The following is a 23,539-nucleotide window of genomic DNA, read 5'->3' on the forward strand; positions in this document are numbered from 1 at the left end:
GCCGCCGCTTCCCCCGCCGGCCCCGTCGCAGGTACCGTGCCCGAGCCCGGCGCAGGGCAGCCGAGGGGCCCCGCTCCCGCCGCCCGATGGCGGCCCGCAGCCCGCAGCCTCCCGGGCCGGCCCCGGCCCCAGCCCCGGCCCCGGCCGGGAGCGCGGCGCCGCACGGAGCCCGTCCGTACCTGCAGCTCGGCCCGCTCCACCTCCCAGTGCGCCCTCTCCATCTCGAAGCGCGCCCACTCGTGCTGGATGTAGTGCAGGATCCCCGGGATGGTGTAGTGCTGCGGCCGGGACAGCTCGGCGGGGCCCGCCGCCTCCTGCCCGGCCGGGGCCGCGGGGCCCTGCGGCTGCTGCTGCTGCCCCCCTCCTCCTCCTCCTCCTCCTCCGCCGCCGCCGCCGGCCCCCGCGCAGCCCCCGGCCGGCTGCAGGTTCACGCTCCCACCCGCCTGCGGCGGCGGCTGCTGCGGTCTCGGCGTGGCCGCCATCCCGCCGCCTCCTCCTCCTCCTCCTCCTCCCCCGGCTCCGGGGTGCTCGTCCATTGTCTGCGGGGAGCCCTCCTCCTGCCGCTCCTCGTCCCGCGGCGGGGCCCTGCGGCGGGGGGCCGCGGAGGGGGCGAGCGGCGCTGGGCGGGGGAGGCGGGACGGCTGCGGGGAGGCGGGGGGCTGCGCCCGGCCGTGCGCGGGTGTCAGAGCAGCGCCGAGCCGCCGCCGGCCGCCATTACAGCCTGCAGCCCGCGGCCCACCCACCCGCGGCCGCCCGCCGAGGGAGGGAGGGAGGGGGAGCGGCGCGGCGCCTGCCGGGAAGCCGCTCCTCTGCCTGCCCCCCCTCCCCTTCACGCTTCCTCCTCCCGGCCGGGCAAGGCGGCGCAGCGCGCATGCGCCTGAGGGAGGTGAGCGCCGTGCGTTGGGGAATGGGGGGGGGGCGGGGGGAGGAAGGGGGAGCGGGCGTTGCGTCTTTCCCGCCGCTGGCGCGAGGGCGGCCGCGCGGCTCGGGGCTAACGGCCGCCATGAGGGGAGCGGCGCAGTGCAGCGCAGCGGGGCGGGGGTAACGGCCGTGTCGTGCCCGACCCCGTCCTGCAGCTCCGGGAGCCGCCTCTGGGGCTGTGCGGGCGCGTCCCGCGTGGGCCGCCTGCCCCCGTGTGCCCCCTGCCCCCCGTCTGTCTCCAACACCTGAAGCCCGCGGGGTTCAGGTCTTAGCATTCCCAGCAGTTCAGTGGTGCCCTTTGTTAGCCTCAGGAGCAGGCAGTTTTAGGTTTTAAATTTAGGGTATGTTTCCGGAAGCTGCCTAGTCCTTAAAGCCATTACAGCCATTATAGCCATGCTTTTTTTTTTTTTTTTGATGAACTCATCTTCGTGGTGTCTTGCGTTCTGTGTAATGTTTCCCCTCCTTGATGGGGACAGAGAGTGCATAACACCATTCAAAAGTTATTACCACACGAAGGAGGTTTTGCGAGAAATCTGGTTTATTTCATCTGGGGCGGTTGTACCTGTGATAGCCGTGCTCTGGTCAACACCATGGTACGGGTAGGGGAAACTGCCCCGGCTGTGAGATTCTGCTCTGAAACGCAGCATTTCCAAACTGCCACCAAGTCCTATCCAAAGTGACAGAAAGGCCACCCCTTTTTGAGCAAGACAGGGATTTGATTTTGCTTTTGAAAACGCATATGCGCTGTACTCATGCCATAAGGATACGGACAGCGTCCTTACTGGGACTCATTCTTGACAGAGCTGTAATTGCATTAATTACTTAAAAATAAATACTGCTTGTCTCAGTACTGGTGTTTCCTCTCTCTGCTAACCTCTCAGGTGCATGTTGCTATTTCAGTTGTTTTACCAATTTTTATTGGACTGTTCCATGAAGTCATTTCCTACAACAAATTCATCATACGTTTTTCCTTTTTCCATACAGATTACCATACTATGTAAATCCAACTCTTCAGCATTTTTTTTTTCATTCTTCACTGGCAGTATCAAATCATTACCAAAAATTATGCCTTACCTCACAATCAGTTTAGCCTTTTGTTTAGCTTACAGTCTTATGAGACATTCCTTGTTGCTGAATACACGGGAGTTACTGAAATTTAATTCCGTTACTATATTCAGCCAGCATTCTGACAGCCGAACAGCAAAGGAAGACTTTTTTACTCTTTCCTTCCTCCTTGACTTCCCTAGATTAGCAAGGCTTCTTTTTTTAAAATTCCTGATCCTGAAGTGAAACACGGTGATTTACTTTAAAGCCACATAGACCAAGTTGTTTCATCTTCAGGTGAATTGTAATTTGAACAATAATAAGATCTAGAATACAAAAATGATCCCTATTACCAATAAGTACTAATGATACTACACGTGGCTTTTGTTAAAGTCTTATCCATGGTCAGAACAAAAATAGAACAAGAGTATCAAATAAATGAACTGTCTTCATTTGCTACATACCTTTTTTACAGTAAATTCATAGACAGCAAGTTCAGTAGGCTAACATATACCTCAAAATATTTGTTCACCTGCTGTCACATGCTTGTAGCTCTATTATTTGACTTTTTTATTATCCTCATTGATGCTTTAATTCCAGTTTAACCCATTTTGTTCTACATTTAACACACAGATGAAATGCACTTAAAACCTCTGCATCCACAAAAACAACTTGTTTATAGAGTGGGACAATACAGTGAATTACTGGCTTATAGTTCTGACTAATGTTTATTTTATTCTTGGCAAAGGAAATCTGTAAAGATGAAGTTGTGTATTTCTTGCTTGCTATACTTAACCTCTTTCATTTTTAACTCAAAGTCATAAAATGTTGCTGAACTTTGTTACAGCATAATAGTTAAAATGCTTTTAAGTCTGTGGCCATTGACTAGAGTGGTTTTAACTTGACAGACAGAAATCTAATTTGGAATAATAACTGCTGCCCAAAGTCTCAAACTTGGGTTGTGTTTCTTTTTCTTTAATCATCTGTGTATCAGAGTATGCATGAATATTAGTGAAATCTTGGACAAAAATAAATTAAGTGCTTGTTGCTTGTAGTGGAGGAGTAATTAAAATTGTTTAAAATGTTTAATATAACTGCATGTGAAATCTGCAGGGCTGGCCACACTGGAGGTGTAAGACCTCCTTTTTATCCACAGAACAGGTATTGCAGGCTTTGCCTCTCTCAGAGGTCTCAACCAGTATCTGAAAAGATTGCATTTAGGGGTGTGACTCGTGAGCTGGGACAGCTTACGTTGAGGTGTCTCAGGCGGTTACGCTGCCTCCAGAGCTGGCACGTCCTGGAAGCAGTTCCTCCACCATCACGATTTCTGTTTCAGCACTCTGCAGCAAGCCGAGCAGAGTTGAGCTTATTCTGAAATATGAGGCTGGAGTTACCTATACCGACAGGTGAGGAGGGTGAGCCTGCATGGGGAAGCAAAACTCAGAAGCATCTGTCCATGAGCCATGTAGTTCTTAGTCCTTCTGCCTATCTGCTGGTTCAGAACGAGCCAAAGCCATTGAGTTGTAGCTCTTCAAAGATTCCATCAGTCTACCACTGTGAGTCACAGAAGCCAATCACAATACCAGTGTTCTCTCACAGATATTCATGTGCAGGAGATAATTTAACAAGGGTGAGCTCTAACACAGCATAACACGTATCTAAATCATAGTAGCTACACTGTATGTAGTTTATGTGTGTGCCAAATTATCCACACACAAGAAACCTCGTTTAAAAGAAATGAAGGAGAGAGCTATTCAGTCGTTCAGTGAGGTGCTTGGTTTTGAAGTTTGCAATTTCAAGACATTTTATGTCTTCTCTGTGTGAAACCTTTGAGGGTTTTGTTTCTAGGGAGTCTTCATTATGTCATAGTTCCATAGGTGTTTTGTAAATCAGGTGCACGAGAAGCACTTACTGTAGGTTATTCCAGACAAAATTTGAAATGTGTGGTTGACTGTCACTCGGAAAGCTGGGCTTGACAGTCCATCAGGATGTGGGTACTTCCTTCAAGTCTTCTGCTCATAAGCCCATTTGTGATGCAGATAATTGTCCAGTGACCTGGAATGAGACTATTTGATAGAAATGAGTAGGCAGCCTTCAGATAGCAGCATCTTTTCATTACTAAAATGAGCAAAATAATGGCAGTGACATGAAAGGCTTGCATCACGTCACCAATTCTCTTGAACTATTTGATTCTGTATGCAAAAAAAGCATAGTAATTCATGTTGGATTTGTGTGTATATGCAAGCATACGTGAAGGAAACTGCATGAGAACGCACAGAAAAGCATGTAGGAGCTGTACCAGAAGACACAGAACTGTCTTTGTGAGTAGAATACTCATAACTGATCACAGAAAGTAGTTTCTGACATACTTGGAACTAGAAGGAGTGGGAGATTCCTCACCCATCAACATGCACAGGTGTGTTTTTGTTTTATTACACTTCACAGACCTCTTTACATCTTACATATGCAAAACATTTTAACATGTTTTCTGTATCTGAAAGATAAGATGAAAGAAGAAATAAACTGAGAGAAACAAAACAGTAATTTCCTGTTTTTGCCTAAACTGTACAAGAACATGTTTTTATTTCTACACAGGTGAATTTTAAAAATAATTATTTTTAAAGAAAATAAAAATAACAAGATATTTTTAACACTGGAGTTACTCTCAAAGCCAGATTCCACAGCTGTACTTGCACGCTTTATGTAATGTATGGATATATTTATTTTTACATGTAAATCATATAGAAAATTTATTCCAGTATTTCTGCACAAAATCATGTGCTTGTAGTGTCATTTGTGTGAGAAACATTTACAGGTAAAATTTTGGAAGCTGTCTTTGAGGCTCACAGGAAAAATACAGCAACAACTAGCGATACTACCGGACCTCTCCTCTGCAGCTGTTAATCACCTACTGTAATACTGCGAATGATGACTGTGTCATAAATTACGGGTGACACCTTTGAGTACTGCTATGGTTCTACCACTGTTAGAGCATAATTCGTTTTTTTTTTTTTTTATATCGATTCTGGATGAGAGCATTTGTGAGGATTTAAGAAATAATAATTTGAGTCTGAAGTATTTTAATATGTAAAACAATCCAGGGCACTTGAAATAATACACAGATACATTAGTCCTAACACCAGCATTAACCAGATTAACCATGTAGAAAGATTAGGTTAATAAAGGAGTAATTAGGATTAGGGGCCAATCCTGCAGTAGGATCCATGCGTATCAGTTCTTCAGAGTCTTCTGTTATATATCGTGCACTGGTAACTCAAAATACAACAGCTCTTTTAATGTTCCTGAGGTGGTTTTAGCATCCTTCTTTCCTCTAGTCTCACCTCAGTATCTGCAGCACCGTAAAGCCTCAGGTTTTTACCCTCTGGGGAAGGAACCGCGTGGCCGAGGTGCTTGCCAGCAACAGGCCTCGTGCAGCACCTGCACCCTGGTGCTCCGCAGCTCCGTTCGTGCCCAGGGGATTCAAATAGCCTGGAGACAGCTTGCCCAAAGCTAAGGGCTCTGCCTTTATAATTCAGCAGTACCAGACAGAAAGAAGCAACATAAAACTAAGAAAAAAGAAAAACTGCGTATGTCTTTATCATGGTCTGTTTAGCTGGGACAGACGTGTTTTGCAGCTGGTAGGAACAACATGCCTTTTGGCCCCTAGTGCCCAACCTTGCTTGTTTTTCATTAAAACAATGGGCAGCATTTCTTAGATCGCTCCTCTTTCACACCATAACCCTTTATTCTTTAGCATTCAGTCTTTCTTTTGGTCCTGTGTCTCATCTGGAAGGAGTCATCTATTGTTATCCTTACTTGATACATCTCATCGCATTGCACCTCTGTAACTTCAAGCAGCAGTACAAAGTGGAACAGGGGGGAAAAATAAGAGCCATATGTGAAATGCAGAAGAGATTACATAGATAGGTACTTTCTCATTTCATCATAAATGTCAGCCTGAGCTGCTGTCTCGCAGGGAAGATCCCTTAATACATTTCCATCTGGGCCTTTTTTGTCTTAATTGCCTCATTTGTTCTTTCTCAGAGAACCACTTCCACTCCTTCAAGAGCCCAGAGCCCAGCGGACAAGCTGTGTACACCACAGCAGCATTTATTAACGTTCTTACTCTTCCGTCTGAGGGAATCAACAAAAAGGCACTTTCTTCTTGACATAAAGACTTCACTGTGTCTGCTGGAGGTGAGAAAACAGACTGTCAGGGCTGCAAACAGACTCTATTGTCATTTGTATTGATTCTGGACTCCTGTTCCCTGGAGGTGTCCTACAGACAAGAGCAGATCAAAGAGGAATTTACAGAATAAGAGGGATAAAAGCTTTCTTGCATATGTAGGATAATGCAAAGGAAGAGCTCTCCCTGCTAACTGATACATCCTCTGGTATTTTCCTTCATTTGAAGGACTTGTGAAGATTTAAGGGAGAAAAAACGGTCCCACTCGTCCTTTTCAAATGTCTTACCTGTTTGAAAGACAATAAAGGAAAGAAGAGGATTAAAGAATTCACTACTGATATTAACTCCCAATTAAGGCTATATTTTTGTCTAATGGCAGCACGTCTGTTAGAAAACAATCCAGTCAAAAGGTCCTGTTTTTTTTCTGAGGGTTTCTTTAAAGTAGTAAAACTCCTCCCGGGCTGCTTTTCTGAAATAGGTCTGTTGAACCTGTATATCTGTTGCAGGAATTTTTCCTTTTATTGTTGACTGTATTTTGTGGATCTGGTTTATGATTTCTTCGCTCCCACGTCTAATTTTAAAACAATTTAAATTATGCGGTAGTTTCACAAGGGTAAGAAACGCCCCTACAATATCTTCTAATCACTTACCAGGTCTAATAGTGAAGATGCGTTTAGTATAGGAATCTGGATTTCTTTGCGTAGTAAGTAAACCACAGCATGCTGCGGAGAATGAGATCGCTTTCTTCAGATAGCAGTGATGATAACAGAGGTGGCTTTTCTTTCAGGAAATAACTAGGTGAACAATACTAATGAGAAGCAAGCAATAATTAATGGTAGCACGATATACTGGGATTCCTTGTATCACTATCATGTAAGATTTAGATGGTATCACCCCTAAATATAGCCAGTTTGTTTAGGTTGCCAGTAATATGAGGCAGCACCTATGCAGCATGCCTTGTTATAAAAAATCAGTAGATAGCTAAATACCTATGAAGCTGCTGACTCAGAGATCAATGCTGATTTTTGCATTTTTCCCTTCTGCCCTTCTACACTGTTAAGATATACTGTGTTTGTTTTTTTTTTTTTTTTTTTTTTTTTTTTTAAACAAGGAGCTACACTATATTATTCTGTGGATTCCTGCTAAAAGTTTGCCCTTTCCTGCAGGAACTCTGGGATCTTAGGAGAAAATATTTGCATTTTATTTTATTTTATTTTATTTTACCTTGGTAAAGCACCAGGCAAGGAGCAAGTTTTCAAAATTGGAATAAAGAAATAGCTTTTGCAGTATTTGCTGTGTTGCCAGTGTATAAACTTCAAGAACGTATGGGCCAATAAGTCTGTGATCCAAACAGAGTCAGATGGAAAACATTACAGTGACTGTTTTCTGGTATTAAAGAAAAAAAAACCAACAACACAGAATTTATGCATTATGGAGTTTACCTTTTTTTGCATGCTTTCAAAATATGAGAAAAAAATATATATACATATTTATTTTTTTTGGTATAGCAAGCAGATTCTGTTTTTTGACAGCCTTTTTCAATTGTACTCTGTATGTGGCAGATTTATATTCTACATTTTTATTTCAGTGGCATTATGTGGATTAATACTTATTTAGATTAAGATTAAGCTGTAATTAACGTGAACAGATTTCTCCTTAGAAATTTCTCCTAAGACCCACATTTAGTTTTCATTACATGTAGAAGCTACCTTTAGCTTCAATATGGGAAAGCAGATTGGAAAGAGTGGATTGCAGCAGCTCCTGGTCCAGACCAAGATACATGCTGATAACCAGATATTTGGGAGGCTTAAAGGCTTTAATTCTGTGCTAGAGAAGTAGCCATGTACATCCCTTTGTCTTCTCTCCCTTCAATCTGATGTCAGGAAGGTATAAATTAAGTTTTTAAATAATAGCTAACAAAACCAACCAACCAACAACAACAAAAAAAAACAACACCAACAAACTGTCCAATTTTGCTTTTTTCAGCTGCATTAATTTTATGATTTGTTATTGGACAAATTTCTCATAATGTTTCCAAACCAGTTAGCATGCAAGAAAATGTTGAGTAGATTGAGAAAATGTTGAGAAGTAGAAGAAGAAATTGTGTACTCCTGGAATTCCCAAAATTCTACAAAGCAATTAAATTGCCTGATAATGGAGAAGCTTTGATACTTTGTGATTATTTGTATAGAAAAAAAAAATGGAGTATTACTCTTGGAGTATGTGCAGAAGATTAGAGGTTTGTTTTTATTTCCTGTGTTCTTTATTTTGGAAATAAACTTATATATGTGCAAATATGGGCTGGCCAACTTCTGGAAAGTCTTTTATAACTCCTATGTATATATTTTTTTTTTCCCTCACAGAAATACTTTTAATTGCTGCATTGACAATTCAGATCTACCACTGAGATCAACAAAAAAGCAATGATAAAGTTTTTTCTTATGGTGAACAAACAAGGCCAAACGAGGCTCTCTAGGTATTATGAGCATGTAGACATTCATAAACGGACAATGCTGGAAGCTGAAGTAATCAAAAACTGTCTCTCCCGTTCAAAGGATCAAGTAAGTTTTTGTACATTTTTTGTTAAATGTTTTATTGTATTAATGTTGCACATCTTTCAGGTAAATAATTCTAGAAAAAAATCAGTTTCCATTGCAGGTCATTATTTCATTTGCACCCATGAAGAAAAAAGTTGTTTCTAGATTATGTGTTCTTTCAGATTAACTATTATTCTGTATTGAATAGATGTTTTTTTTTCTGAGGCTTACAATGATTTTGGACTGTTCTCTATCACTGTGATGAAGATTCTTCCTGTTTGTTTGAAGAAGCTCAGAAGTCCAGGAAGAATTTATTTTCTCCTGTTATTGCTTGGCTAGTAGTGATCAATAGATAGACATCAGTTTTCTTTGCTGAGAAGATAGTAGGTGTATCATTGACAGCTCCACGTTAAAAAACAAAAACAAACAAAAAAAAACTTGCCAGAGAGGATTTTAAGTTGTGATACCTAAACTAACTATCTAAAACAGAAGTGTTTTTTGTTTTTGTTTTTGTTTTGTTTTGTTTTAAACACATTTTTTTCAGCCTTCATAGGCCTGAAATGCTTCTTAGGCATTTTTATTAAAAAAAAAAGTTCACAACTTGTTCATGAAAGTCAGAAAACTCACATGGTGGAAGTTTGTTAGATGACAGTTGAGATCTTATGCCTCACAAAAGAGAGCCACTGGTTCTTCAAGAAAAGTACCAAACTTAGGAAAAAATTTCAAGCACATTGACTTGATTTTGAGGAGGAACGTGTGACTTGAAATATCAATGAGGTATTTCGGTTTGTGTTCTGAAGTCACCTTCTTTTTCATTAGTTACATGTGTGTTGGAACAGTGGCCCTACCCTATTTAGTTCTAGAAAGCCTCAGAAAAAATCCTAGTCCCTATAATTTACTCCAGTTCATGGAATTGGCAGTGGCTAAAGAAATTAACTTGTGCAAGAGCATCTCTGAACAGAAACTTCACCAAAAGAATTAACAGTATGCTGCCATTTCAAGAACTGAGCAAAACATTACTTAAAAAAGGTGACGTGTAAAGCGGTGTATAATAGCACCATCTACTGGCTCCCTGTCCTATGGTGAACTACATGCGTCTTTCTCCAGTGTCTGGACTTCTGATACTCCTAATATTTATAATAAGAATATTGATCATTGTTAAATATGAAAGTGACCTTCAGTTTGTCTCTTTTGGAAGTGCTTCTAATTGAAAACATAGGAAAAATATCGACTGTCCTTCAATTCTAACCCTGAACAAACCATTTCAGTTGACCTACATAAAAAGTGGCACCGTGTTTTCTGTCAGTAGATGAAAGGTTTCATGTAAAAGTTACCATACCTTCTTTCAAGTCAAAATTACTTGATCGACCTTGCGAAATCCATTGTTTTTTGTGGGTCTTATGTAAGTGAAAGCTTAGTAATGTCACGATTAAATGGCAACTACTATGTTTGACTAATTTTGGTTTTGCCTAGTGCTCTTTCATTGAGTATAAGGACTTTAAGCTGGTATACCGGCAGTATGCAGCCCTCTTCGTTGTCGTTGGAATCAATGAGACAGAGGTAAGAAATTATATTCACTCTTGAGATATAGGCTTGTATTAATCACAGGCAAGAAGTCGAATCGTTTTCCAGTATGGAATTTTGCAATGTCTATTAGAGAATTTCAAGTAGTCATTGCAAAAAGAAAAAAAGTATACAAGGAAAACACCTCTGTTTGACTTCAATCTCTAGCAATAGCCTGAAATATTATCATGAGACATTCTGTATGAGCTTTATACTGATTCTGCTTTCTAAACTTACGTTTGATTAAACATAAATTTTTAGGGTGAGGTTTCTCAGTAAATGTCAGCATTACAGCCAGATCAGTGGTCTTCTGTGTAGTGAATTCCTAACTGCACGCTGTTTTTTATCCTCCTTGACCAAAGAAAAAAATCCACATGTCAGATGCCAATTTATTTTACTTTTTAAACAAAAGTGAAAAAAAAGGTATCTGACTGAAAGTGGATAAGTACTGTTACTTAATATGCCTTTAAGGTTCAGTCAGCCCTCATGTGTAATAAATTACATTGAGTAATTTATATTAATTTAAAACTTTATCCTGGAGACCTTAATGGGGTGGTGTGGAAGGTAGCTGCTGACTACAGTGGTGTCTTCAAGGGTTATAACTGCAAGCAATTCAGGGCACATTCTTTTGGCTTCACTGTACCACAAAAAAAAATCCATCAATACTGCTGCAGCACAGTGTCTCTGTACTGCAGTGGGCAGGTGTGACTTCAGCATGGCTAGGCATAGTGCAGCTGCCTGTATTTGTCTAGGTGATGTGGGGGATGGCAGCAGCCCAAGCAAGACAAATCCATTTGGTTCTGCAGTGCTTACTCAGGTGGCTGCCCTGGCCTGGCCCGAAGCTTAGGAGCCTGAGCACTTGCCTGCTCTTGGTTGCTCAGCGAGACGTAACCACGCCTCCTCTTGCTACAACAGACAGTCTGTGCACTTTATTGTAGTACTTCCTGTCATATTCTAGTTGGTTTTCATAAATCACAAGCTGATATAACACTAAGAATACTACCGTTGTTTCTATCTGTTCATTTAACATTCATTCGTTTTTAATTTAATTTCAGAATGAAATGGCAGTATATGAACTAATTCATAATTTTGTGGAGGTTTTGGACAAATACTTCAGCAGAGTGGTGAGTGAGACATTGAATCTGTTACAAAATATTTCTTCTCTTTTAAAGTTCTAGTGAATTATAGGTAATAAATCAAAGTTGGTTTATATTAATGTAGATTTTTGAAGACTTTAGCATATTATCACTATAAAAAAAAAAAGTTGATTTTTCAGAGTAGTAAAAGCATGCATGGGTTATAAATCATCAGACAAGGAATACCAGAAATAGTTTTGGTAGAAAAACATGTTTTTATATGCTTATACTCAGGGGTTTCTCTAGGTCATCTACTCTCAAAATAGCCACTGGCATTCTATGTTTTAAAGAAATATGAGTTTTTTCTTCTCGTTTTTTTTAATGTTCTTAGTATAATGTTCCCAAAATACTTAATTCATCATAAAGTAAGTATAAGCATTAAACAGGGAGCTGACAACACTCTCACTGAATAAGATTAGAGGGACAGAGCAAACAAAACCTCAACAACCAGCCTGTACTTGTGCTTCCCATATTGTTGTTGTGCAACAGTGGTTATCTGATGTAACAGCTATTGTAAAGACAGTCACTTTGCTGAGGATTTGAAGACGGAGGTAGCTCCAGTTAAAATGACACTTTCCCTTTTGGTAGAAGAGGTTTTGTTAGTTTTTACAAAACTGGAAAATGCAGCATTATAATGCTGGGTAGAACATGTGCAATTTAATGCAGGATTTGAAATAATCTGGTTATAAACAAATTCATCTCAAATAGTACTTGGGCACAATTTTAGTTTGGCTATACTGAGGTGTGTTAGATACCCATCTCACAAAAGAGGACTGGATAGTTTCCTCTATTGTCCATCAGTTTGAAGGTATTATGTTGGTAAATACAGATGCAAGCAAGCAGTATGCAGTGTTTATAATGTTGGTTCCCTAGCACCACAGCAGACATGGCAGAACTTCCTGTGTGAATTCAAGGACGTGCTTGTGAGAGTCTTCTAAACTCCTCACTGTTTAGATGCCTGACAAATGCTTTAGGATATTATTTCAACTACTGCTGTACCAGCCTTTTAAAACTCATGATACTGAGTAAATCACTTTCTTACTGTATGAAGTTCAGAATGTATTTCTTAAAATTGTTACGACTGCAGTCTCAACCTGAGCAGTAATAACCAGGAGTGGAGTCTGATCCCTGCAGCACAGGAACACACAGTAGAATTTAAATCTTATTTAACTAACTGAGGTAATAGTTGCCAACCACTTCCCAAATTTTATTTTCTTTACTTAGGCAGAGCAAAAATAGATTTAGTTCTTATATGTGTATATCATTTCTTGACCACATATATCACACAACCACTGATATTGTTAGAAATTTGCTGAATTCATCGTAAAAGATTTTGGTATTTCTCCTAGCATATAAGTTTTAAAACTAGGGGAAGTAAAAAGTGGGGTAGTTGAAATCTCATGCCATTCCATGGTTCTATTTTTAATAGGCTGTAACAGTAAATGGCAGAACATTGGAGAGGGTTATAATTCTAGCTGGAGTTTCTGACAGAAACCACAGGACAAAAAAGTATATGTTTGTACTATTATGGATTGATGTTTAGGATTTGCAGAATTTTAGAAGAATCCCAAATTATGATGATGACAATGGAAACAAAACTCTGGGAAAGGAAAGAACATCTGTCCTGCTCTAGAATGACATTTTGTCATCTATTATTTTTAGGTTTGTGAGCTTTAAACATTCTCACATACTCTATTTTTATCTAATGGAGCTTACAGAGCTTGAATTTCCTAATAGAATTAGGGGGAAGCTTTCAAAGTTGCAAGTGAGATACTGTTCTGAGTCCCCTTCACTTTTGTAACAGCTACCTAGGAAGAACTCCACTTACTATTTAGACTAGATCCTCCAATGTTTTCCACTCTTTTTTAATATGAAGGAAGTTCAAACTGATCAGACTCTTAAAATATAGTTTTTGTGAGGCATAAAAATTCCCAGCTGAAGGATGGCAAGGTCACTTGGTGAAGACTTGTCACCTTAGACCATATAAGTAGTCGTACTTCTGTCAGTGGGAACTCTGCCTAAAATTCCAGGGCTAGACTGTGAATGGAATCCATGTCAGCAAGTACAATAAAATCCCTCAGTTGCAGATAAAAACGTTCTGTGGGAACAGACATCTTCCTTTCAGCAGAGACTGGAGAAGTTCTACCCTAACTGTGCAGGATCTGAGGCTGTGATTAATTGTTTCTAAATTTAGCCATTTAACAGCCACCCAAGTTAGATGTTCGGTCATCCTGTGCTCCCATTACAGGGAGTGGAGACAAACAAGTATCTCTAGAAAGTGAGTCATGTCTCAAGTGTGCTGAGTCAACTGGGGAAGATACCCATCTTTTCTGGCTGCAGAGAGACCACACAGGCTTCTCAGCCAGACACGTCAGTTAAATGAATAAAATGATGTTATAACTTGAGGCCAAGACTGCAGGAAGAATGGTGTTATTGGAGCTGGAGCAGTAGTTAGAAGTGGTAGGGGTAAGCTTCTCTCCCCCAGTAGATCCTGCCACAGCTACCACAGCCATGCATATACATTGTCTACATTTTTCTGTTGAAACGATGTGCAACTTACTTGGTTTTAACTGTTTTATGGAACAGAATCATAGAATTCATTCCGGCTGGAAAAGATGTGCATCTAGTCCAACCTTTCACCTAGTACTGAAGTCCGCCACTAAACCATGCTGCTGGGTTCTAAACCTACATGTTTCTCAAAGACCCCCAGGGATGGTGACCCAACCACTGCCCTGGGCAGCCTAGGCCGCGCAATCCTTTCAGTAAAGAAATTTCTCCTAACATCCAACCTAAACCTCCCCTGGCACAACTTGAGGCCATTTCCCCTTGTCTTATCACTTGGTACTCAGGAGAAAAGCCTGATCCCCACCTTGCTACAATCTCCTTTAAGGTAATTGTCAGGTACAGTAAGATCTCCCCTGAGCCTTCTCTTCTCCAAGCTAAACAACCCCAACCCCCTCAGCTGCTCCTCATATGAATTGTAAACTTGAAGTTAACACCTTGTCTTTGAGGAAGAGAGAATATAGGGCTGGAGATACCATGATTAGAGGTGCTGTTTCTCTACGCAGTCATTGAGATAGCAGTGCATATATTCCAATCATTGATAGAGGTGACCTTGTTTTTTCCAAGTGCAAATTTCAGAACGCTAGCTTTTGTAACAGGGGTAGGTAACATATCAAAAGCAGTTTCTGTTCTGTCCGGAACCGAAATGTGAGTCATCCTAGACATTTCATTCTATTTTGAAGACTTCATCATCTAGTAGGATTATGTAATGTTTAATGACTGAGATGAAAGATCAAACTGTAACTAATGGTTGTGTTTTGTTTTTTTCTTTCAGAGTGAATTAGATGTATCCTTTTTAGTGTCAGAAAGACATTTATCTCTCTTTTTCATGACTGTTTTACCTCATACTTTCCTCAGAGTGCTGGCTAAAACAGTCAAGACAATGCACAGGTTTCACAAATTTTGCATATAAAATAACAACATTTTGGTATCTGTATGAAAGCATGAGTGACATTCATGATTCTCCTAGTTAAATTTTCAATCATCAAGGTAAGCATCATACCAGTTAAAGAAAGTCATGGAGAGCTTGCTTCAAGAGAACTAAGTAACAACACCTAGACATGAAAATATGTATTCATGGGGGAACTTTCAGGCTGAACTACAGATTACTTCTGGCTTTTATTTTAAGTTTACTTAAATAGATACTGACACGAGCTACAAATAATAAGTGAATGTTACAGCTGTGCCTTCAGCCAAATAACAGAACAGTAGCATCATTGTAAGATTAGATTTGTACTATGATCTTTCTTTATCGAAGTCTAGGTGAGTTTTACTATCTATATCAATGTAAAGAGAGAAGGACCTTAGAGGGAAAAAGTTAGGGTACCACGCCTTGCCACAGATACTATAGATATCTAAATTTGTTTTCCTTATGGATCCATTTGCTCGTGTATGATTTGCAGGGTATTTGCTTAAAATATAATCAATGCTGAACTAAAACCAAATACAAACATACACTAAATAGTAAAATACTGTCATTCTGGAATGAATTTAAGAATTAGTAATATATGAAGAACAGAAAAATGCCGTAATTTTTCTTGTAATTGTTGTCACTTCTTTATAGAAGAAAACAAAAGGAAATAATTTATTTTTACTTTACCAAGTATTTGAATGATTAGCTACGTGCTGGAACTCTCTCTTACTTACTGAACTTAAATCTCTATCTGTATATATACTGCAATTCCTTCCTGAAATTCACAAAACATTGTGGTACTAATATAACTCTCCTGGATTCACCTGGGTTAGAAAAGCGCAATAATGAAAATTCAGCATGAAGGAACTCTTTAGGTCTCTGATCATATCACTACATTTGTTTGTATTCAGTTATAGTTAAGGATCAGAATTAATGTTTACTTTGTGAGAACTTTGCAGAATTAGAGACTAACCCATCATACTCAGCAATTAAACAAAAATAGTTCTGTATGTCTCCATAGGGTATACTTGGAGTATGCATATACCTGACTCTTTTTAATCATGGATTATTTTGAGTACTGATGATTCTGAATTCTGCCTGCCTCTGGTCATTGTTTTCATTCTAAGATACATTTTCTGTAGTTATATACCTACAGTTATCACCAGTAGCTCAATTAATAGCTGAGAAAAGCTGTTGCATGTTCAGCAAGCTTCTGCATACAATGCTGGTTTGCACTGTTTAGAGAACCTGTGGCACTATATGCTAACACTAACACTTGCAACTGGTGCAGTACTGTGTCTGAATGACTCCTATAACACAGACAGCTTCTGCATGGCTCTCATCTGCATGAGGTAATGAATAATAAGTATTTGGAAAATAAAAGGGTACGTTACTATTTATCTTTCTATTAAATACCAGCCTGAGAGAAAGTCCTCAAATCTTAGCTGTGCAAATACTGGAAAAGCTGATGCCTCGTATGTGTCTCCTCAGTATGTACGACATATGCATGATGTACAGTTGTTTTTTTTTTTCATTCAAAAGTGCATTTTTATATGTTATACATTTCAGGAACTGTTCTAAAATAAAATATTTTACTTACATCTATATATATACAAAATTTTTCTCTCAGGGAAAAAAAAAAATCATAAATTGAGAAGATATATAAAATAGTTCAAGTGAAGTGAGATATCCTCAACGTTTAAGTGTAAAGCAGAGGTATAGTGATGAAGTGGGCTCTTCAGAACTTATTTCTGACAATAGCTTGAATAGCAGATAAATGGGCCCAGAAGAACAATATAAGATCTGAACTATACACATCTTACACAGATGTTAATGCAGTGTAAACAACAATCCATCTATACACCTTTCAGAGCACGTAAGATAATATGGGGTTAAACCATGGGGTTAACATGGGGTTAAACCATTTCCCTTGCCAACTAGCCTTAGCTAACTCTTACATTTAATACAATTTGCTGATGGAGGAAGTACAGTCTAAATGTCTGTAACGGCAAACATGAAGTAGTATTTACAAAATCCTTGTATACTGTGTGTCTGGCTGGAAATGGTCATTATTTACCATCTCTGTGTTTTTATTTTTGTGTACACATCCATGTGAAGTTTCTTTGAAAAGTAACATTAGCTATTCTATATAAAAAAAAGTGTTTACTACCATGAACAATAATAGGAAGCTAAATGAAATCCAAAAACATGAGCATAATCACCCATGCACAGAGCAAATCCCAGTTAAAGGCTGTCACTGTCGTACAGCTGAAATGTTCTTCACTAAGCAACATTTATGTGGATTCTTAAAACTTTCCTAAGCTTAGTACATTACCCCAGTATTCATGGCACTGCAGCTCCTGTTAACATGGGGCTCCAGCTTCGTTTAGGTCCAAACTCACCAGTTCACCCAAGGCACCTGGATCTTAATTTGTGTAAGGGCCCAAGCCTGGGGCCAGCCTTCAGGAGGGGGACCTAGGACACAAGACAGGGAACAGATTCAATTTGAATCCTGCCCAGCAGGACTCATACCTAATAATTGTACGTACATACGATATATGCCTGTGTGATGCTAAACAATGCATGAACAACTGAAAAGTTATCTCATGCATACAGAAACAAACAGTGGTTAGCTACTAGCCGGTTCAGTGACTACCTCTAGAGTAGCTGTGTTTTTACAGGAGCTTTTGTGTGAATTATGTGTCATTGTATGATGTCTGTTTTAATTCTGGGATTAAATCAGTCACATACTTGAGGGTACCTAAGATAGAAGCATATAACATCACTAGTGTTTTTATGTTTTAGGGCATTTTTTTGGTTTGCATCTGTGTGCTTGCACATGTGCATGAATGCAAGGGTGTGGGTTTTTTTGTTCTGTTTTGTTTTAAAGAATAATGTTGTAAGGACAGTCAAGTAAACACGTAATGTAATTGTCCTAGTGGTGCTGGCTTCCCAGTGTGTTAATATTGCTAGGCAAGCCTCACTTTTGTGTGTGAAATAAGTGGGTGGAATTCTATGTGGCTCTAAAACTGCAGCTTGGGTAGTGCAGGAGCTACTTTCTTGGTGTGATGATGACAGACTATAAAAATGAAAGTGGTATCACAGAAGCTTTGTAGGGAACAATGTGCTGGTAAGCCTGGGAGTTTTTAAAATTACAGAAAGTTGACTTTTCGGTTCCTTGAACTGGTGAAGCAAACCTTACTTGAAGATGTTAACATATGGAAGAAACAGTTACTTACATTCTCCTTGTGGGAGGAGGAAGGCAGGGTTCTCTAGAACCAAGTATTTCAAGAATGTTGTCTTGATCCAAAAAACCTTTACATTCCATTTCAACGAGCTGCTGCTTCTAGGATAGATAAAATGCTTTGATACAGGAAATACTTCATGCGAATTAAGTAGTAGTAAGAAAACTGAATGATGAATTTATAATAAGAGAATTTATAAGGATATATTTCAGATTATCAGAATAAATCAGAATATGCAGTATTTCTTGATCCTATTTTAAAAAACAAAACACCCTTCAACCAACCTTTAGTTGGAAATGAATGACCAGGATGGAAATCAAAGTTCTGTAACGTTGTATATTCAGTAGCAAACCACCTGCCACATAAGTACTCATGCTGTAATCTACAAAGATTGTGTTTGTGCTCCTGGGTGTGTTACTTGATCACAAGGTGTTGGCTATACTTCATCATTTCTTAAACGTGTACACACCCTGAATTACTTGCCTGGAATATCCTAAGATACCTTAAAGTGTCTCTATATGAAGCAGTTATTTATCACGTGTAACGCTTGAATGTGCCTCTTTCCTTTCATTCCCTCCTCATTGCCTTCTCTCCCACTTCACTATCCACCTATGTGTTGTTTCAGGGAAGGAGACACAGGACTGTGTCACATCTACCTCCTTTTAGTATTTAAGTGCCATAAAACATAAAGACGCTTCATGAGACTAGAAAGTACCATTAGGGTCTTAATACACTTTAAACTACAGATGCACAGGTTAATAAATATTTTCTTCTTCATACTTGGTTAAATTGTCTGTTGGCCTCTACACAAATCTAGTGCAAGTGTGGGCAGCCAGGATTCTTACAGGAAACAAGACCTTAAATGGAAGCTCAGGGTGGTGTATATGTACACACCGTATAAAGCTCTTCCTGTTGCCAGTTGCTCAAACTGGCTTGTTCTGCTGTTTTTCAGCTGGGTGTGGATTTATGACTTCAGGACTTTAAACCCTGAATATTAGGGTCACTTGCCAAACCAGTGACAGGTGGGGAGGATGAGTGTTGCTGAGACTCAGAGATAGACATCCCTGGCTGGGCAGGGCAGGCAGACTTGAATGGCAAAACAGTGTTTGTACAACAAGATGTAAGAGTAGAGAAGAGTCACAAGACTTACGGGAAGGGAAATAAGCCAAGATTGCTGACTGTGCAAGTCTGACGGTTTGCCAAGAACTGCATGGTAAAGTGAGGTGGGAACAGAAATGAAAAAGGAAGCCAGGATGTTTGGCTGAGGGGAGGGCATAAGCACTCTCGCTCCTCTGTTGGAATTGCAGTACCGTGAATCACTTGGGTTGGTAGACTGCAAAAGCAAAAAGCCAGCAGGAGTCAGTTTGATTGCTTGTTGAAACTTGAACGGAATGTTATCTAACTTCGTGAGCAGATCCTCTGGCACTGTGTAGAGCAGGGTCACGGTTGATCTAAAAATGAATAGAAGAACTCTCATCCTAAAAGTTCACATTACTGTAATAAGGAAACCATAACTTCTCAGAATAAAGTATTTGTGTAAAGACCTGTTTTTCTATTGAAAAGTAGAATAGAGGAGGAAAATGTTCTTAAGTCCTTAATCAGCCAACGTAAAACAACTGCTTTTGTCTCTGGAACCACAGAAACTGAGAGTGTTAAAGCTTTGAGGACAGTACTGTTCCTCAGAATTGAAAGACTTAAGCCTGATATTTAGAAGCAGCATAGGCCTATGATCAAATTCAGAAGGAGGTCTGGTATGTAAAATACAACCTAAAATTAAATTAGGTGCTTCAGTTTAGCAAATTGGAAACTATCTTATGAACCATGAGCATCGACTGCAATAGTTTCTCCTCCTCACTTAAGAGGTATAGTTATTATTAAGTGGTTATTATTACAATTACTAAGTGGTGTAGTTATTTTGGGGGCTGAATTCTGCTATTACACATAACCTAGACACAGTGCTTGTGGTCAAGCAGAATGCACTCTTTAGAGCAGCTCTACAGTTGCTTACTTTGCTGCCCAAGCATGCAGTAGCACTGAGTTCAGCCCAGAGGAACCTAACAGCCTGCTAGCTGCAGTCTCACCAACTTGCATCTACAAATCCACCCTACAATTCAGCCAAAACAAGTTCAAGTCTTCCCATCTTTTAGAACAGTGGTCACAAACAGGGCTGATGAGACCATGCTTTATTGTATGCAACAGGAACTGTCACCAAGACAGGGACAAAAGCTTAAGCTTCTCTCATCACTGAGATGATGAGATGTCAGCACTGAGATGACAGCATTGTACACAAGATTTTATAGAACTGCCTTACGTAGAAAGCAGCAGATGCAATTGCTATGATCTCAGCTAAGCTTGGCTACTGAGGAACGTGGGTTTGGAATTCCCCAGGCTGAGGGAGGACAGCCTGCAGCCTCTAGGGTTCTTAACCAAAGACAAGCAGCATCTTTACCGTGTTGTTTTGAAAGACAGCCAGTCATTTCATCTGAAGTAATGACTTGGGCTTCTGTATCTGAGAGAAACACCTACAGCAAAATCCCTCTCTGCACTCTTAAGTACTGGCTTCAGCATCAGTTGTCTGTAAGCGGTGAGTTACTGACGGGTCTAGCTCTCACCATTCGTTGCAGAGGAAGGAGCTCCTCAACCTGAATGAGGTGCCTTCCCTTCTCAAAGAGAAGCTAATAACACAGACACTGGCATGTTCAATGCTACATAACTAAAATCCTTTTCTTGAATGTGGATCTTAGGCTGCTGACTTTCATGAGGTTTCATGGTTGCAATACTGGTTATGACTAGTGTTTACCACCTAGCCAAAACAAATACATACAAATATCAGGCTCCTGAGCTGCTGTCACATACAGGTGACCTTCCACTGTTCGTGCAGTTTGGAGCAGTAATGCCTTAAAACACTGCAGTTAAATCTCCTAGAACTCATGAGACAGAGCAGCCCTCTGAATGCCCAAGTTTAAAAAATGATTCAGATTATCTTCCTTGAGGTGAATGTTAGATTGTAACCATCTTTCAGAGTGTCTATTTAACTAGGAATCATTTATTTGCTTTTACTCCTGTGACTTATTACTAGAGTAGTGCATCGACTTTTAATGTCAGCAAGGTCCTCTTATGAAGTTATTCTCAAGCAGATCAAGTAAATAGCATCAGCAACCTAGGCTAAAATAGATTATACTTGAGAATCCAATTTTTAAGAATTTGACTGAAAATGAGTTTGGTTAGAAAAAATGCAGAATACCAGTATCTTTACATTCAAGGCCTTTTTCCTTTGGAAAACATTTCATATTCAAGGAATAGATGGTACTCAGGCACACAGTAAAACTAAGCACCTACATATCTAAGTTCAGGTTTACCTTTCTTTTACTTCTCTGTGGTCATCTTCCAAGATCTAACACTTGGTGCTTTGACTTCTCTAGTACAAACTTCTGACATCTCTGTGGCCATGAAAAGGTGCCAGTTGTACTGACTCCTGAGTTCTAGGAAAACAAACAGCACGTAACTAGAATAAATTAATACCTACTTTGTTTAAGGCTTAATCAAAGAGAAAGACTAAGATGCCTAAGATTTTTCTCTAAGTTTATCTTCATGTTGTTTGAAATAAGCTTAACTCGTAACATTTCTAGATCATGTTCAATTTGGATAGAGTGCACATCATTTTGGACGAAATGGTGCTAAATGGCTGCATCGTGGAAACAAATCGAAACAGAATCCTTGCCCCTTTGTTTGTGCTCGACAAAGTGGCAGAGAGCTAGGAAGATGCCAGACTGACTAAAGCATTTAAAGAAAGATGGTGAAATCATCAAGATCATACCAACACATCATTTTCTGATTTTGTAAGAGCAACTCATGCAATGTTCAAATTACTTGGAAGATATTTCCTGCTTCTCCTGTGCCCTACAAACCTAATGGGAAGACAGCTACTGTAAAGCAGAGCCTTCATTTTCAGATGCAGCAGAAGCCCTTTAAGAACAGAAAAATGTTTCTCAGCATTTTGTTTTAAATGGAAACTTACATGTGACTGTCTAGGTATCCCTTTGAATCATCTATCCTTCTAGCTGACCTAGAAGACAGAAGATATGGAAATATAATTTCAAACAGTTTCAATGCCTCCTTTAAGCAGCAACATTGTATTTTTTTTTTTTTCATACAAACATATTGTAAATTAAAGTTCTGTAACTTCTATGATTAGGTTCAACATTCATCAAAAACCTGGTCTCCTCTTCCATGGAGAGGCTCTTCTTCTGGATACAAAAAAAATGTAAATAACAGAAGTAGAGACGTTTTTAAGATTCCTGCATACCATGTAAGTTGTAACTAGAAGTTATACTTAAATTATATTAATAAAATAATTTAAATCCGAGTTTGATTCAATTTTATACATACTTGCTTCATAAATTACAGAAAATCTATTTCATTTTGGCACACCAGTGTATTTTTTTTCTTTGTCTGTGCATCACAAAAGACAGACAACCAGAAATGCGCATGCTTCTCAGGACTGCGTAAGTACCAAATCCAGCCTTCCTTCTGTAGTAGGAGGACATAGCTACAGGAACTTTTATTCACAAGGCATAAAAAACGCTGTTTCATCTCCGTGTGTTACATTCCTTAAGTCACTGGAGAGTTAGCAATCTGAAATGACTTTCATTTACCTTTCTAGAATGAAGGTATCTGGCTCCTCCTTCATAAACTCCAATGCTCAGCATAACTTGACATCGAAAGAGCATGTGATGTGTGGGCATTATGGTTGAAAGCACGCTAACAGTCACTCCTAAACTGCACCTAGAAACCAGAGCGTAACAAGTACCGGGTGAAGTGTGGTGTGGTAGAATAGTCTACAGCTTCCAATCTCCCACTTCTCTTCCTGCCCGCAAGCAAACCTTGGTGTCCTGAAAAGTGAGCAGCATCCCAACTTTTGGCCTGAAGACACCATCAAGTGTAGGCATTTCTTGTGAATTACCACACAACCTCAGACTTACAATCAAGGACGTTAAATATGCTGATCTCTGATCACAAATAACAAAGTACTAACTGATCACAATGCAGAACCCATTGGACCTGTATCTCAGCAGGTTGACGATGCAAATAACTTGTTTTCCTTCCCAATACAGGACAATGCTGAACAGTTAAATACATACACAAACACATTACAAGATTATTTCCTTTAATCAACAATGAAAATATTTCACAATGAAAGCAGAAAACCCACAAGGTATCCCTAAAGAACTCTCTAATTGGAAGAGAAAGGGTGCTGGGTTCATCAGGTTCATGAAATCCTAATTCCAACACCCACTCCTCAGGCCACTTCCCTCTCCCGCTGTTGCTGACCCCAGGTCAGGCTGGAGTCAGAGCACTGCCTCCAGACCACCTGGGGTGCCTATACTGGTAACCAGCTTTTCTGGATGAGGTAGCTTTAAATAACGCCACAT

At 40.0% G+C, this 23,539-nt stretch overlaps 2 protein-coding genes across 5 annotated transcripts in view; one reads left to right on the forward strand and one right to left on the reverse strand.

Annotated features, from left to right (window-relative positions):
- STRN3 (striatin 3) overlaps positions 1-606 on the reverse strand; it is a 60,983-nt gene extending 60,377 nt beyond the window's left edge. Inside the window, exon 1 of one of the 2 annotated variants that reach the window (XM_032189220.1) lies at positions 180-606. In XM_032189220.1, the coding sequence (XP_032045111.1) occupies positions 180-536 (357 nt within the window). In that variant the 5' untranslated portion in view covers positions 537-606. The remainder of the gene's footprint in view (positions 1-179) is intronic. The other variant, XM_032189221.1, reaches the window with a different exon arrangement.
- AP4S1 (adaptor related protein complex 4 subunit sigma 1) lies at positions 14-22,468 on the forward strand. Of its 3 annotated transcripts, XM_032189224.1 has the most exons (7): positions 14-31; positions 6,010-6,162; positions 8,515-8,712; positions 10,162-10,248; positions 11,307-11,375; positions 14,725-14,736; positions 21,737-22,468. In XM_032189224.1, the coding sequence occupies exons 3-7, from the start codon at positions 8,575-8,577 to the stop codon at positions 21,863-21,865; spliced, it is 435 nt and encodes a 144-aa protein (XP_032045115.1). In that variant the 5' UTR covers positions 14-31; positions 6,010-6,162; positions 8,515-8,574; the 3' UTR covers positions 21,866-22,468. The 3 variants fall into 3 exon arrangements, with proteins under 3 accessions (XP_032045115.1, XP_032045114.1, XP_032045116.1); XM_032189223.1 differs by lacking the exons at positions 14-31; positions 6,010-6,162 and adding an exon at positions 824-886; XM_032189225.1 differs by lacking the exon at positions 14-31 and having other exon boundaries at positions 5,997-6,162.
- Positions 22,469-23,539: the final 1,071 nt, after the last annotated feature.

The sequence above is a fragment of the Aythya fuligula genome, chromosome 5 (genome assembly GCF_009819795.1).
Source record: "Aythya fuligula isolate bAytFul2 chromosome 5, bAytFul2.pri, whole genome shotgun sequence".
Lineage (NCBI taxonomy): Eukaryota > Metazoa > Chordata > Aves > Anseriformes > Anatidae > Aythya > Aythya fuligula.

Excerpts from the sequence above, each read along its gene's own strand:
- AP4S1 (XM_032189224.1), top strand. The coding sequence starts at position 8,575 with ATGATAAAGTTTTTTCTTATGGTGAACAAACAAGGCCAAACGAGGCTC. Across the intron at positions 8,713-10,161 it reads TCTCCCGTTCAAAGGATCAA|TGCTCTTTCATTGAGTATAA; the intron begins GTAAGTTTTTGT and ends GGTTTTGCCTAG. Across the intron at positions 10,249-11,306 it reads TTGGAATCAATGAGACAGAG|AATGAAATGGCAGTATATGA; the intron begins GTAAGAAATTAT and ends ATTTAATTTCAG.